At 47.1% G+C, this 16992-nt stretch overlaps 1 protein-coding gene across 1 annotated transcript in view; it reads left to right on the top strand.

Moving 5' to 3' along the window:
- Positions 1–2096: 2096 nt before the first annotated feature.
- Positions 2097–16992, top strand: part of AATF (apoptosis antagonizing transcription factor) — a 48094-nt gene continuing 33198 nt past the window's right edge. The window contains 6 exon segments of the mRNA XM_029964645.1: positions 2097–2121; positions 2124–2159; positions 2162–2179; positions 3707–3895; positions 4537–4959; positions 5604–5741. Of these exon segments, the coding sequence (XP_029820505.1) occupies positions 2097–2121; positions 2124–2159; positions 2162–2179; positions 3707–3895; positions 4537–4959; positions 5604–5741 (829 nt within the window).

The raw sequence follows: 16992 nt of genomic DNA, 5'->3' as shown, positions 1-16992 counted from the left end.
TGATGGCATCTGGAAACAAAGTACAGGCAAACTCAAAGGGAGGAAAAAAAAAAGAAAACCTAGAAGCAAAGCCAGGGAAGACACACTGTGCATATCTCCTGGTTTATAAGTTTCCTGGTTGATAAAACCACGTCTTAATAAATAAATAAATAAAACTCAGTGCTTAATTTCACATTGCTGCAGTGACAGCAGCCCCACACCCTGGATTATGCAGAGCATTAGAGCCATCCATCGTGCCGTGATAAAATAAATACAAGCTACACAATGAAGCTGGATTTTATGCTCTTGAGCCTTTCAAGGTTGGTTTTGGTTTTGGTTTTGGTTTGCTATGAAAACGAGTGTTTTCAGTAAACATTGCTTTTATATAAATGGAGCTGTACATTGTCTTCACGGTACCCAAAATCTCTGGGTTTCACAGGGAAGGTCCCAGGGGGGCTGAGAAGGGGGGAAGGTGTTTGGGTTTTTCCAGCCGTTTCCCTCTCGGTGTGTCCCAGGTTTCCCCGGAGCTGGTGGGAGCCCAGGCTGGAGGAGATGGGAATTACTGATATTCCTCTGCCCTCTGTAGGAGAAGCGCCCGCATGAGCCGAGCTGCGGGATGGGATCCAGCTGCATCCCAGCATCCCGCTCTGCCCGCGCCTCTCCTCAGCTCAGACCACCTCTGGACTCATTTTTAGAGCATTTAAAGGCAGATAAGGAGCAGGGAAGAGTCTCGTGTCGACCAGAAGGGGATGAGCATCAGCCTGCTCAGGTGGCTGCTGCTCCTTTGCAGGGGAAATCCCAGCACTGGTTGTGGGAAGCCCAAATCCTGGAGCTCAGGCTGACCCCCTGAAGCTGCTCATTGTGGGGTCTGAAGTTCAGATCTACATCTGCGACTCAGATTTGAGATGCTGATTTGGGTCCCTGCTCCCTTATAACAAAATACATGCCGACCTCTATTGCTATTCCCCAATTTCAGTCAATTCCTTGTGTTTTGGGGCAACCTTAGCCCAGAAAGTGGCCATGAGAGGCTGTCAGAGACAACTCCAGGAGTACCTTTCCTTGTTAACACTCCCCACAGGTCACTTCTGCATTGCTTGGCTGCTGCTCCTAGGCCAGAGTTTGTCCCCAGGAGCCAAAATTACTGAATTCGCTGTGGTTTGTGTAACTCTGGTGTAAATCTGATGTAAGGATCCATCTGTGTGCAAGGACTGGGACTGCCCAGAGAACCCAGCTTTTGGCTCTGGCTGCTGCAGGAGGAACCCTGGCTTCAGCAGAGGCGAAAAATATTTACCACACAGGACAAGAAAACAACTAATGCAGCTTTGAGCTGGGGCTAAAAAATCACAGTGTTGACTTAAAGCAATAATAGTCACATTCTGTATTATTTAACAGGATTTTTGCTATTATACCACCTTTATCCCAGTACTGTGAGACCTCAGTTCTCCCCCTTTGATGTACACAAGTACCACTGTTCCCCCCTTTAATGATGGGGGGACCGAGGCAGCGGGCAGGGGGGCTCAGGGATGCTCTGGAGGGGTATTTATTACTGTTACCCCTGACCGTGCCTCCCGAGCACCCCAGCCCGGACCCCGTCGGGCAACGGAGGGGACACTTGCGAGGTCCCGGGACCCGCTGGGCCAGAATGGAACCCGGGGGTACCCCGCGATCCCTCCCGGCCGGCGGGCGATCGGACCCCCGATCTCTCCCAGCTGGGACCCTGCGGGACCCGCGATTGCTCCCCTCTGGAACTCGACGAGATCCCCCGATGGCTCCCGGTTGGGACCCCGCGGGACCCCCCGGTCTCTCCGAACCGGGACCCTGCGGGAACCCTCGACTGCTCCCGGCTGTGACCCCGCGGGACCCCCCGATATCTCCCGGTCGTGACCCCTCGGGACTCCCCGATGTCCCCAGTTGTGACCCCTCGGGACTCCCCCGATGTCCCCGGTTGTGACCCGCGGGACCCCCGATGTCCCCGGCTGGTCCCCCGGCCCCGCGCTGTCCCCGGGCGGGCGGGCGATAGGACCCAGCGGGCGGCAGGCCCCGCCCCCGCGCCCGCCCTCGCCCCGCCCCGCCCCTTCAGGCCCCGCCCAGTTGCCCGCCCCGCGCCCCCCCCCAAGATGGCGGGCGCCCTTGCGGAGCAGCTGCGGAGCTGCTCGACCCCCGGCCCGCCCTGCGCGACCCGAGGACGACGCGGAGGAAGGTGCGGGAGGCCCGGGGGAGGGTCGGCACCTGGCCCGCGGCGCGGGCGGGGGGGGTGGGGCCGGCGGGCGGTCCGGGCGCTGCCGGACCGGCCGCACGTGGCGCCGCGGCGGCGGCGTTGTGCGGGGCTGGGCCCGGGCCGTGCGCGGGGTCGGGGCCCCTCAGCCCCTCCGGGCACCCGAGCTGCGCCCCCGGCCCCGCGGCGGGTTACCTCGGCAGCGGGGTTATTCCAGGGCTGGGGCAGCCGCAGCTTCTCTGGGCAAAACTTCCCCTGCGGTGGTGCCAAGACTGAGAATTCCGGGGGATCCCTCGAGTCCCGCATTCTGCCTCTGCCCCTCTTGCCCAGCCATTCCATCCTGCCGTTCTCTCGTAGCTGCGGTGACTCTTATTTAGGTGGGGTTTGGTCGGTTTGGTTACGAGCAGAAGGGGGTTTTTTTTGTCTCCCTCTGTGCGAGGCATTAACATTTCGAAACGCGTTAAGAGCACTCAGCGATTTGGATGCTCGATTGCTCGAACAAAGCTAACCCTGTAATTTGGCTTACGGGGCGTCTTGCACATGAGCGAGAACAGGGAGGGAGGACGGGGTGGTGTGTTCTCTGGGCTGGGCTGCTCTGCTCCGTGTCCTGGAGAGGATGGGCATGAAGGAGGGTAATAACCACAATTGTTTCCTCTGTTGAGCCTTTCTAAAATGTTTACGTATTTTTTTTAGTAACTCGTGTATAGCAAGAGGCCAAAGCGCATCTGAATTGGCGTTTCCCTCTTTTAATCTGTGAGTTTGGAGTGAGTGAAGGCATTCCAGCTTTGCAGAGTCCTCCACCTGAAGGACTGTTCTCAGGATCCATGGAAGGGCTTGGATAGGCTTGGTTTGTCCAGTGCTTCATGCTTGTTCTCTAAAATAAAGAGGAGCCAGGAAGGTGTGAATGTAGGTGATGTTCATTAAAAAAAAAAATAATTCAGCAGGATTATTTTGGTGTCTGTTAATAAACATCAATCTCTGCATTGCAGGGGAGCCCAGTGGTACCAGACCTGTGCATGGAGAAGTCCAGAGTTCTGAAAAAGGGTTGAAATTGGTCAGATAACGTAACACCTCCCTTCCTCCTGCAAAGGTTAAGCTGGCAGGTTATCACAGGTTATCACTGAGGAATCACAGGATGTTTTCTGAAAAATACCCCTGGAGCTGTCTTATCTCCTCTGCTGGATCTGAAGTGTTACTTTACTCAGTATTTCCTAGGCAGGACTGGTGCTGATCCTCACAAAACCCGGCTGTGAGGCTTGGTCTGGCTTTGATACCCCAGGAACCTTTTCCCCCTTTGCTGGAAATTACTGTGCTGGCTTTCCTGCACCTCTCAAAGCCTAAAAACCAGCTTCTTGTGTGAGGCCATGTTCCCATCCAGCTCACCAGTGCACTGTTGTTTGTAGAGCTTGAGGGGTTTCCTGTGGCTCCTTCCTGCAGCTGGTTCTTGAAGACTGGAATTCAGTTCAGTTTAGTCATCCCTTTCCTCTTTTTTTTTTTTTTTTTTACCCACAGCTACTGTTGCTAAAGTGATTGACAGATTTGAGGATGAAACCTCAGATGACATTTTGCCTGTTGGTAACATAAGGAAAAGAGTTTCAGCCTCTCTCTTGGAAGCTGATAAAAGGTACAGTGGAAAAGCCACATCTCGCAAAGCTTTGCAAGAAGAGCTCTGGGGAGATGCTCTGTCTGAAGAAGGATCTGGTAAGAAATCTCATTTTTCCTCTTTTTACTAAACTGCTCCAAATGTGATGTTGGCATGGAACTGAGCCAGTGCATCTGAACTGAGATGACAAACATTAGGGCCCTGTTACAGGGCAAGAAACAGGTACAATTAAGCTGGACACATTGAAGTACCTTCCTGGAATTCTGGCTGTATTTTTTGGCCTGAAGGAAAGGAAAACTCCAAAGAGAAGGTCAGTTCCACAGGTTGAGGAATCAGAGGTAAGGTGAGGTTCAGTGCACTGACTGAACATTGCGTGGGGGGGGAAAGAAACAGCTCCCATTTTTAAGCCAATAGATACAAGTTTATACAGATTCTCATTTTAAAAAGGCGTATTTAAAAATGCACATAAAAATTCTGGCCACCTCGTTTCCTTATGATGGCCTTGTGTGATGGGAAGGCTCAGCCATGGATCTGCTGATCGTTGGCTGCAGAAGATGTGGGCAGGGATCTTTCTGTGACTCTGACCTTCTGTTTCCATTTTTTAGCCCAAACAAAGGGTAACATCATCCACAGGTAAAACTGGGCTCAAACAGCCCAAACCTGAGCTGTTGCTGATGAACCCTGCAAAGTGGCACGTTTTTCTGACAAGAAAATAACTTTTCTCTCTTTTAATTATTAGTTGAAGAGGCACTAGATGACTGGTACAGCAGCAGTGAAGGTTCAGAAGAGGATGACAGTGCAGGCACTAAAGCAAAGGAGAAGCCCAGCAGTGACCAGGAGGATGACTTGGATGATGGTGAAGAGACAGATCCATCTGCCAAGGACAAGGCACCAAAGTTCAGCTTCCAGAATATCACAGACTTCGAGAAATTTGCAGAGGGGATGGACGATGCAGGAAGCAGTGAAGGGGAAGATGAAGATGAAGATGATGATGCCAACATGGAAGAAGGAAGTGAGGAGGAGGAGGAGGAATATGGGAGTGAAAACCACGACGATGCAAAGGAAACCAAAGACAGTGAAGACGATGGGGGGGTGATGACCTTCTCCAAAGGCCAAGACTCTGAAGAAGTAGAGAAGGGCAAAGCTGTGAGGAACCAGCTAGGTTTGTGCATGTTTGCTCTGTGTTTTGACAAGGCTGTCACCTTGCTGACACTGTAGCAGTGTTAGGAGGCACCTCGGCATGTTAACGTGCTGTTAGCACGCTGCATGTGCATGCTACAGCAGCCCCAGACACTTGCAAATGTTCTGCCAAGGCTGCTGTGCAAGCTGGTGTCACTGCTGCTGCAAAAGCTCGTGTTGTGAAGTGTGTTTATCCACCAGTTTATTCACTTAATTGAACCAGTGCTGAATATACTCGTGGTACCAGTGTGGGGGACAGGGACTTCCTGCACTGCTCGTCCTGTGCAGTGCTGCTGATATCACTTTGTTTCTATTCAAAATACAGCACTGAATGGAATTTCTTCCTGTCTGCCCTGTTAAACCTCCATGTGCAAACTGTCCTTTCAAACAGTAGAGCAGAGGGGTGATTTGTTTTTGTGGATCCCAGTTGCAGTTGGGATCGTAGGATCGGGCTTTGCCCAGAGGCACCTCGTGGTACCAGTTTTGTGCTGGGTCAGTGCATGCAAAGATTTGCCCTAACCAGGACTAATGCAGCCCAAAGGGGAGGGGCTGTGCTGTGAAGTTCTTCATGGGACACAAGTGTTTTGGGTTGCTGAATAATTGCTTTATTTCCTCTTTGTCCTGAAGCACTGTGGGATCTGCTAATGGAGGGGAGAATCAAGATGCAGAAGGCACTGGTGACAGCCAACAGGCTCCCCCAGCCAGACACCTACCCGAGGTTCAGAGAGGAGGGTGGACAGCAGTTTGACAACGCTGTGGAGAGCTGTAAGGATCCTTAAACCTTTCTCTTTGGTTAGACTCTGCTGCAGCCAGTGTGTTTTGCTGTGTGGGGAAGCACTAATGGGAAAGTGAGGGCTTTGAGTTGGACATGCCTGTAGTAGTGGCTGTTGGTTTTCATTGCATTAATCACTGATGAGGTGCTGTGCAAACAAAACCCAGACCTCTTTCCCATCCCAGACAAAGAAATTGTCTCCCATCACCCATGTCTGTGTGTGCCTGGTAGGTCCCTGCTGGTGGCCTGTCATTGCTTGCACCATGTTGGTGAACCTCAGCTCAGGTCCTGCTGCTATTTCTGGTTTCTATTTCTAGTGGGGATTGAAGTTTCTTTATAAAATTTAACTTTTATGCTGTATCTTAGAAATAATTGCTTTCACTACTGCAGTTCAGAGCACAGTTGGGATGGTTTGTCCAGAGACACCTTGTCCCAGCTTTGTGCTGAGTCAGTGAATGCAAAGATTTGCCCTAACCAGGAGTTCTTCAGCCCAAAGGAGAGGGGCTGTGCAGTTAAATCAGCAGCAAATGTCTTGCCAGCTTGGAGCTTCTTTATCTGTTTATATCTGAGGATCACTGTTAATGATATCAACCTGATGAGATTTGTAGTAGGTTCTGAAATATGAAATAATAATGAAATAATAACATACAGGCTCCAGTTGATAAGTGCAAAGCACTTGTTCAGTGTGTTGTGGGTCTGTGTAAGTTTTAGAATTGGACACTTTTTTTTTACTGGCCTTAAAGTAAATGCATGGAGAGATAGTTATGTTATCCTTTGGGATAAATTAAAATTCTGCAGGTATCAGTTGGTGTCCATTTCTCCATGACATGTTTGTCGTTTTCTGGCAAAAACCACAGGGATGACAATGTTTATACAGAGAATCTTCTGTTTCCTTATCTCACTAATCAGAAATTAATGCACTTCACAGGATGTTCTTTCAGTGATTTTGAATAACAGAGATAAGCTCAGTGGCCTTTTAAAGCTTTCCATTTTGGTTATCCCTTTCACTTCTATTTCTGCTTTTCCAATCTTGAGGAGTTTCAGCTCCTGAGGTGAACACCCTGTGGAGGATCCCAAGAAGCCCTTTCTGTGAACCCACTTGGTAGGAAACAGTGTACTGGTGTCCAAAGCCTCTTGTGCTGCACATCAGACATCACCTGAACCCTCAGCTTTGCTCTGGTTCTCCACCCCTTCAGCCACACCTTGTAGTGATTAAGAAATTTTGGCCTGAGCTGGCACAAATCATCTCAAAACTGGATGAGGAGCTTTGGTCATCATTTTCCCATGACCCTGAGTGTTGCCCCTGCAGCAGGTTTTGGCTGTGATCTCATGGCTTACACCTGATCAGAACATGGCAGGTAATCAGCTTATCTGGAGTTACAGCAGGGGAGGCACTTTCTATTTTAAAGTTGGCTCTGCTGCTTTGACTGAAGTGATTAAGGACAAAAAGGCAAACTCCCAACAATGCTGTGCTGACCTTTCAGTGAAACACACGTTATTAATGCTCTTAATGAGATGCATTACAAACTGCACCAGCTCCATGTTTCATTACAGGTCTAAAATGCAATATCATTAAAGACCTTTAACAGAAACAATGGTTGACATTTTGATATTTCCCATAAGCAAAATACATCCAAGAACATGGAGTATAATGTCCAGAGTGCAGCAGAGGCTAATCCTTCAGTTGTCCAGAACTCTGAGGGAAAATCCACTGTTAGTAACTGCTCAGTGATTCCTTCTTCTCGTAATCTGAGCAGGAAAGTTGTAGGAGTTCACTCTGATATTCCTCGAAGCTCAGGTTTGTGTTCTGTATTTGATCTTTGAAAACAGTAATAAAATAAAGCTGCAGTGACCTGGGCAAAGTTAGCACAGGAAGTGCTCTGACAGACAGGAAGTAATGAATTTAGGAACATTCTACTTCTACTACTCTTGTTTAGTGTTTTCCCTAATGGACCAAAATTATGTTCCGTTTTTAGTGCTATCTTTTAAAATGAAATCTGTAATTATCCAATAAAGCAGGCTACAATAAATAGTCATTTTGATGAGCTCCACTATTGTGTGCAGCTTTCACTGCCTGCAAAGATGCTTTTTCCAGAAGTTACAAAAGTGCATGAAATAAGGAGTAAATTTATATATCTGAAGACTGTAGGGATGTAGTTGGTGTTCTGTGGCACAGACCCTTTTCTCTCTCACTTTGCTGTGCTGGGCCCTGTGAGAGGGTTTGTGTCTGATCACAACTCAGCTTTACCCCCTGAGCTGGGTCACGCCTTCACTCACAGAGCTGCTGTGACCTGGCAGTTCAGGAGGTCAAACTAAGTCCTTTCTGAAAAGACACATCATAATATATTTAAAGTTCTTTCATGAATTGATGCACCTTGATTTATGGGGGGGGGGGAAATCTCACTATAAATCAGCTTCCAATAAAAGTCTTAATTTTTAGCTGATCAAGTGCTTTAGTGGCTTCTATAAAAATAAGCTTTTTTTTATTCAGTTCTGACCAGTGATTTGTGGGCTGGGTAAACATTTCTGGACTCCTGAGTTCTCATCCCAGTTGGTTACCAGCTTATGGGTAGGATCCCGTTCCCCAGACAGGAAAAAATGGAAGAATTGTGCATGGAAAAAGTTTAAAGATGAGGTGAAGGCAGGCCTTTGTAAATCCTGAGTGTTCAGGTGGTTCATTGTACGGGATGTGCTTCAGCCTTGGACAGGATTTGGGATAATCAGGACACTGATGCTGCGTTGGACTGGATGATGCTCTCCTTTCAGGGAAGCCCCAGCACTTCTTTCCAAATCCACAAAATAAATTTGGCCTGCTTTCATCACCTTCATTGAGCAGGAGGAAATGATGTGGTGTTCAAGTTGCACAAGTGAGTTGGTGCCAGAATTGCAGACCGTGGGTGAACACTGTTGGATGCTGAAGGCAGGAGGCTCCCGGCGCTCTCTGAGCTCCTGGACAAGTCCCTCACATCCCCTTGTAAGCTGCCCCAGAGGGCTTTCAGTAACTTATCCCAAATCCTCCCTTTTCTCACGAAGTTTCTGCTCTGTGCTCACAGGAAGGATGAATATTTTTGAATTGGAAAATGATCCTTTCTATATTTGCCTCTTTGGTATCTCCCACTTAGGCCAACCCTGTCGAGGTGGTGGAATTCCCCAAGGCCTTGAGTGTAATTGTGTTAAAGAGTAGACAGCAGTGCTCCCTCCATGTGCAGGTTTAAAGCCAAGTGTGAGTGAAAGTGGCAAGGTCATGCTCATTTTCCAGGTTTTGAGATTGGAGGTTACAAAACCTCAAGTGTTTAATTTATTATTTTTGTAATCTTTTATGATTTTTTTTTTTTAATGTTGCAACGTGCTTTGGACAGTCTTAGATTCCTGAGATCTCAGGTTCTGGTAGATGATTTACTGCAAAATTGCTTATAAATTGAAGTAGAAAATGTTTTGCAGACCTGGCAGCTTTCAGGCTTCACACCCATTTGTCACCCAGCATTTCCCTTTGTGTATAGAACAAGAATTAATTAGGCTGCACTGCAGGAAAAGTTTATGGCCATAATTTATATAGGATGAATTTCTGTTTAAAGAGACAGCATTGCTTTGTTTGCACTGTCTTGCTTTTTATTTCCCTTTTTTTTTTTTTTTTAATCTTTAATTATATTTCAGATTTTTTCCTGTCACCCTTTTTACATACAAATTGGAGGCCGAACTGTGATCATGGAGCCCGTGTTTATTCCTGTTTGGAAAAAGTCTGGGTGGTTTTTAGTGCTGAAATCAGAGTGGCTGAGCTCTGAATGCAGCACAAATGTCCAGGGTTTCCTGCCCTGCACACACGAGCTCCCCCAGCTCAGCATTCCAAGGTGCTCCTGCCTGGAGTGGGCTGTTTCTCCAAGATATATTTGTATTCTCCTGCACTGTGTCTTCCAGTCTAGTCCAGGGCTTGAGATGTTGCCTCTGTTTGGGGTCTTGCACGTTCAATTAATGTTTTTCATAATCAATGCAAGTCAGAATTTGCAATCTGCTCCTGATTTGCACATTAAAGAGACCCATTAATTAAAAATTCCAATCCCTGGCATGTTCCCGCAGGATCCTTGCATTATTTACATAGAAAAGGAGTGCAAGGTGCAAGTTTCTGGGCTGTGTCTCTGCACAGATTGCTTGCCTGCCATTCATATTTCACTGTATGTTTGCAAGGGGCAGGAAGGTTAGGAGTGGATCTCACGAGAATGTCACCAAAAATCACCTCAAGGGCAAGGAAGAGCCAAAGAAGGGGTGGAAGTGAAGCAACATCCCCTGTCAGGATTAAACAGTTCCAGGGTTTGGGGCTTGTTATGTTAAATCTTGATAAAGTGACAAAACACCACAAATGATTGAGGGGCAAAGAGGCAACAAGAGCTTTAAAAATTAAATCCCTCCATCCACAAAAGCCCTGGGTTTCCCAGTACGGGCACATAGCTCTGTTCTTGCCATTTTAATTGCTTTTTCTTTATAATTCTTGGTTAAAAATACTAAACTGGGAATGTTTCAGTGACTAATAACTTTATGCTCCACGAAAAGAGCTGGGAATTCCAGCCTTTAAATAGTATATTGTGCTATTTTCACTTTTTAGTTGGTGAGATGAGTTAAAAATGTACAGAAACTCAGGTGAGGATTTTGCAGGAAGCAAGAAGCTGATGGAAATTGCAGGACTTTGAAGGGACAAGTGGTTGAGTATGTTTTTGTAAGTATATGTTTTCACTTCCCAAGAATTCAGGAGGTCCCTGAAATGTAAACTGCTCACTGAATTTTTGGTGTTTTTTTTTTTTTTGGCTTTGACTCCATCTGTCAGTGGATTAAGAGAAAATACCAGAATCCTGTATTTCTATTCCTCAGCATAAGCTAATTTCAAGAGAAATGGGGAAAATAGTGGTTTTGGTAAAAGATAGATATGCAGGGTCTGTCAGGATGGATTTGCTCGCTGAAGGAACAAAAGGGGGGACAACAAATATTAACTGTTATTTACTGTTTATAGAGCTGTGGTGAAGTTACACAAAGATTTGTGATTAGTGAGAAAATAAACCTGAATAAAGTGAATCAGATTAAAAAAAAAAAAATCAAATGCAGTGCTCCACGTGCTTGCAAGGCCATTATCCCCAAACCTGCTTGGATTATTAATGGATTAATGGAGCAGCAGCAGGAGCTCTGCCTGGCAGCAGCCTCAACTTGCAGCACAGTGCCTTGGCTGCTGCTAACAGACCCAAAATTTATACAGCTGCTTCAATTCTGCTGAAGTTTGTGCATCTTTTCTCAAAGTGGTTCCCAGTCCTGCCTTTCCTTCTCCATCCTGAGTTTGGACAGTGGGATGTTAGAGCATGGGCACCTCTTAGCCCTTCACCCTGCTTGAGGTGGGGTGTGGTGAAGGAAGCACAAAAGAAAGGTGGGGAAAGGTGAAACAAGGGGAAGGGGTGTGGAGCTACACGTGAAGTTTGCAGGAACTCACTGTCCAGAATTTACTGCAGCCCGTTCATTCAGCTCAGAGTCAGTTGCTGGATAACTTGTGGGGTCCAAGGCCAGGTTGGACAGGGCTTGGAGCAACCTGGGATAGTGGGAGGTGCCCCTGCCCATGGCAGGGGGTGGAACAAGCTTTAAGATCCCTTCTAACCCAGGCCATTCTGTGATTCTGTGATTAGTTATTCCCTTAAGATGTTACGTGTCTCAGGTGCAGCCAACAGTTGCTATTCCATGAAGTTTTGTTGGAAAGAAGAGCTGAAAGGAGCGCTTGGAAAACTCTGCAGGATTTGGCAGGGGCTGCTCAAGGCCGGGTGTTTGTGGCCTTCTGGGAAATGAAGAAGTTGTGGAATTTCTGTTCCTAAAGCTTTGAGTGACCCAGAAATGGCTGTTTCTGGGGTGGGAATAGGTGCCTTCGTAGCCAGTGTGCTGGGAAAGGGCCGTGCTCCCACCTGGAGCTCCCTGGACCTTCACAATAATTCCCTGTGCTGGGCCCCGGGTACAGCAGGTTGGTTTAACTGCTCCCGTGACAAATACCTGTGGCTTGTGACTAAACAGCACATTTGTGGACAAGGCCTCTTAGGGCTGTGATTAAGAATCCCACTTACATTCATTGCCAGCAGGAGACCTCCAAGGATGCCATGTGTTCTCTGGTTTTACATTCTTGCATATTAAACCTTTCTGTATGAGTGCTTCACACTGAATATCTTCATTTTCTTCTGGGCTGGCTCTGCAATATTTAGTAGACATTCAAGGCAGAGGGATAGATTGTCTTTAGTGTCTGTTCATTATATGTTTGTATGTTCTCAGTGTTTGACAGAGGATTTTTGTTGGGTTCTGTTAATCCCAGTCTTTAAAAAAATATATTTACATTCTATGCAATGTCCAGGTAAGTCACGTTGAAGAGGCTGATTAAGTACAGACTGACATTTAATCAAATCAAGTCCACTTTAGGTACCAGAGACCCTGTTCCACTTCCTGTGAGAGAGGATGTGCCTGGCAAGGTGTCCCCCTCTCTCCTCTGCCTCACTCCTCACCTGTACCTGGCTGTTGTTGGACACACCTGGTTAGAGAAAAGCTGCCTGATGAAATGTTCTTTATTGACACAGGCTTGGAATTTTTCAGAGAAGCCTGCAGGCATCAGCTGTCAATAATTCACTCATTATTTTGTTATCATCTCTATTCCTGGATTGCTTTTAAAACTATAAAATATATCCATACCTACATCTGGAGATGTTAATGCATTAATACAGAGCAGGGTGGGTGTCACAGGGGAGGGGGGAGGAACTGAGGCACAGGCAGATTACACAGTTTCCAGAGGCATAGAGCAGTTACAGGATTAATTGGTGCTAGGCAAGATCATGGACTTAAATATATTCTTGCTTTGAAGATTTTACTGGGAGCCTGCACAAATGTGTGACAGCAGAACTGGGTTTCAAGCCTGAGTGTAAATTATTGTGATCAGATCTAGCCCACTTAAAACTGGTAGTTCATTTTAATTGAATTGTATTAGTCTGGACACTTTATGAATACAGAAAACATCGGGCTTGTCAATTCATGCAGGGCTGAATGTGATTTAAATGGATGTGGATGCAGGTGTCCCCAAATTTCACCTTTTCTCTCTGATCTAATGAAGAATCTATTCAGCTCTTTTTGGGACTTTGCCAAAGCCTGTTGACATTAATGAAGACTCTGCTCTCAACTAAAATAAATGAATGAATCAGACCCTTTTTCTCTGAATTTCGTTGCAATGATCCTGTGCTGTGGAGAGCTTTGGGCAAGGACTGGGGTCAATGAGGATGAGCAGCTCCTGGGCCAGTCTGTGCAGGTGCCAGCGAGTGAGAGGGGAGAGACATGAAGTGAGAGGCTTTAGGGAAGGCACAGGACTCGAGTTTGGAGCTCTGTTGTTGTGGGAATGTGTGGTCAGGTCATGGGGTCCGTGATGTTTTTGTGCTTGTGCAGAATTTGGGCTGTGAGAGGTGCCAGGAAAGTGTTTTGTGGCTTGTCATTCCCATCTGTGAATTGTTCAGAAATTCTAGGTGGGAGGTGGTGGAGAAATGTAGGACATTTGTTCAACATGCAGTTTTGGGCTGTTTTCAGGAAAAAAACCTCTTGCCCCAAGGCTTTTAGCTTGTGGTATTTAGTATTTTTGAGCAGAATTGTCTCCTCTTGTATAGGTGTGGTAAAATAAGTGCTCCCATTTGATAGGTGATCTCCATAGCCATGTGTGTTGGACACTGAGGTTGTTTAAGGTTAATTGGAAAGCTGCCTTAAATTCTAGAGCAAGAAATGGTGGGACAATCCCTGGTGGGTGGCCTGATACACCTGAACTCCAGACAGTGGGATTACACCACACTTAATCAGACAGATTTGCTCACATTTGAGCTTCTCAAGATTAATAGCTAATTAAATTGAATTTAACTAAATATTTGTGCATGTTAGTCTGTATGCAGCACAAACAAGATGCAGGGAAACAAAGGCTTTAAAAGTGTCCAGACAAGCATGTGCAAATGTCAGCTAACTCGGATTAATTGGCAATTGGTTACCTTGAGATGGAAACTCGGTGCTTGTCATGATAAATATAATTAATGGCCTGGTATTATATGGGGAGGTCAGTCTAGATGGGCTAGTGTTCCCTTCTGGCCTTAATATCCAGATAACTATGAGATTTCACCTTTCCTCTTCCTTTCTCCTCCCTGCCCATGTACTTGGGGATTCCAGCCTGGCAGAGGCAGGAATGTGTGCTGTCAGCCCCTTTGCATTTACAGTAATGTAAAACATCAGTTTTTATAAATCTCATTTTACCAACCCCGTCCCCTCCCTGCTTTGGGCTGATATCAAAAGATGATGGTTGAGGGGAATCAGTAGAGCATGAACTTCATGGAAGTGTTTCTCTTTCTCTCCCTTCTCAGCTCTCCCCCTCCCCCAGCCCTCTCTAATAAAACCCCTGAATACCCAGCCTTTATTCTGCTGTTGCATCTAGTTATTTTTTTTACTTTTAGCAAACTCATCTGTGTCTGATCCTGTTGTCCTTCCTGTCAGATGCAGCAATATTGGAGTGAAAGGGCTAAATTGAGGCCGTTCTGTAACTCTTTGGGAGTCAGCTGAACTGCTGGTGTGAAAGGGGGGTGCAGCACTGGCTCCTTTGTGCCCAAGGAATACAATTTTCCCCTCTGCAAAGGCTTTTGCATCATTTGCATTCCAATGGAACCAGCAAATTGGGCCTTCGTGTGGAGCAGACCTTTGCAATCAGCAGCAAAGTGTCTGCCTTTTTGCTACTATGATTTGATAAAATTCCACAAACTCAGTGTTTTGGGAAGCGTGGTGGGAGTGACCCTCCCATATTTTCCCAAATTTGGACAGATTTACAGGTGCTTTGTGCTAGGGTTGAGCTGAAGTCTGTGAGAAATGTGTATGTAACTGCAGCACCTCTAAAAAATCACCTCCAGCCTATCATTTAGTCTGGGCTGGCTCTTGTAGCTTCTGTGTGAGGCTTGTCAGCAGCCTTTTATTGCTGTGCTCCCTTGGCTTTGGGGGCCCCAGGACATGCAGGGGTGCAAAGCTGAAGCTGGGGGAACCCTGCCTGCCCCACTGTCCCTCCTGCTGTTCCTTACACAGTGGGAATTCCAGCCAAGCTGTTGTCCAGAGCCCCATGTTTAAGATGCGATACCTGGAGGAATTCCCCCGCCTTTTCCGGGCTGGGAACGTCGTCCTGCTGTTGGGAATATAGAGCAAGCTCCAAAAGTAATACTGACAGACTTCAGAATTATGATACACTGGAGCTCCGGCGTAATTCTTTGTTGAAGAAGTTAGAGGCCTAAAATGTTAAGGCTTATTGTTATTCCGAGTTGATAATCTCTGCCTTGCTTTAATAATTTTTCCTCATGCCTGGATAGCCTGCGAGTTGCACAATAATCACTCACACAGCTTTGTAATCAATGCCCAAAGTAATAGGATTCCGCTGGCCAACGGCAATTAATAAATTTGTGTCTTTTTTAAAACACTAGCAAGTCGGGCCTGAAATACGACTGACTGGCTTTCCTCATTTGCATATTTATTGCAGTGGAAAAATTCTTGCCGAATGATTGATGTTGAGCCTGCCTCTTGAATTCCAAACAGCACATTATTATGAAATGAAAAATGCCGGCCATACAGTTGATTAAAGTTGAAGACAGTGGAATCGGTGTTTTTTAAGATTGTGGGAGAATTAAAGGCATATTTTAATAGATGTTGACAAGAAGTGAACTAACAAAAGCAAAGCAAAGGATTTGCTTGAAAAGATTTAATCAAACGTGTTTCGTGGGGGATTAATTGCTGGGGATGACTAGTGCAAGTGGCTGGCTGGTGGATTTGAATGAGGAGCATTGTTCCGAGGCCAGCGGATCGAGGGCCATTTTGACCTGGAGTTTAACTCCTGTCCGGCAGCCCTTTGAAAAGAGCAGAAATTCCCCCTCTTCATCTGAATGCTGGGATAAACACCCGTACCTGATAAAGATTCTCCTCGTTATGTGCAGCCATTAAAATAAAAGAGGTTGGATTCCTCTCCTTCCCATTTGCATAATGTGGCCGGCGCCCGCTCCAGGGACATGGAGACTCTCCGTGAGGACTCTCTGTGGGAACACAGGGACTCTCTGTGCTGGCAGGGGGAACGCTCCCAGTATTTGGCAGCTCGGCTTTTGCTCTGCATCCCGTCGTTCCAACACCAGCTTTTGTGTGTGAGCACTTCCACAGCCTGTGGAGGTACATGGGAAATGAAAAGCCAGCACGGCGATGATATTCCTGTGATGCCAGATCCTCAGATTTAATTGAGGGGAAAAAGTAGTTAATTTCCGGTGTTGGCATGGGCTCTGAAGTCGAGCTGAGGGCTGGGCAGGCGCTGGTTCCTGCTGGCACATCCTGGGAAGGGTGTGCTGTGTGTGTTTGGATACGGTGTGTGCACAGCAGAACTCAGGCTGGGGGAAGCACTGCCACGGCAGCGCCCTGCAAGGTGCCACATGGAGCAAATATCCTGGGAGGTTTGCACCAATTTTAGGATCTCCTCCCTTACCCATTGCACTCAGAATCTCCTGGATTGATGCACCAGGGTCAGGTGGGAAGGAGGTGCCTGGTGGAGCAGTTTTGGGAATCCCAGGGCTTGCCTCTGTGAACCCGTCGTGCTCCAAATCTGCTGGATGGGTGGACCAGGGTTAGACAGGGAGGAATGTGCCCAGTGGAGAAGTTTTGGGAATCCCAGGGCTTGGCTCTGTGAATACCTTGGAAAGCCTTGAGGCTCCAGCTTTTTTCCACGGGCTCAAAGCTTCCTGCTGCTCCTCACCAGCTGCTGCTCTCCACAGCTGCTTGGGAAGATGGAATGAGACCCCATTTTTAGAGGTCATGGAAAAGAGCACAGATCTTTTCTTGTGCAGGAAGCTGTGGGAATGCTGGAGTAGGAGCATGGATGAGCACTGAAGCCATCCTACATGGCACTGTGTGGGCTTCCACAGCAGCTCTGCATGTGGAGAGGATGGATGAGGGGGTAGAGCCTGGGGGGTCAGTCCCCTGCCACCAGGAGCCCTCCCCAGTCCGAGGGGGTGCCACCAGCACAGCCAGTTTGTCCATAACCACTGGCATTGACAAAATTGATTTTTTGTGGTTTGAGAGCAGCAGGACAGATTTCATCTCTGGTGGGTCTCCTGACACTTTGATACATGGCAGTGCTATCCCTGAGTGGAGCTAAATACTCCAGGGCTGCTTCCTGGCTGGGTGGAGGGATGTATAAAATGAGAACGT

Source organism: Manacus vitellinus, unplaced genomic scaffold, assembly GCF_001715985.3.
Source record: "Manacus vitellinus isolate BGI_N305 unplaced genomic scaffold, ASM171598v3 scaffold_76_pilon, whole genome shotgun sequence".
Classification (NCBI taxonomy): Eukaryota; Metazoa; Chordata; class Aves; order Passeriformes; family Pipridae; genus Manacus; species Manacus vitellinus.
Note: the sequence above shows the minus strand (reverse complement) of the source record. Positions and strands in the feature narration are given on the sequence as shown.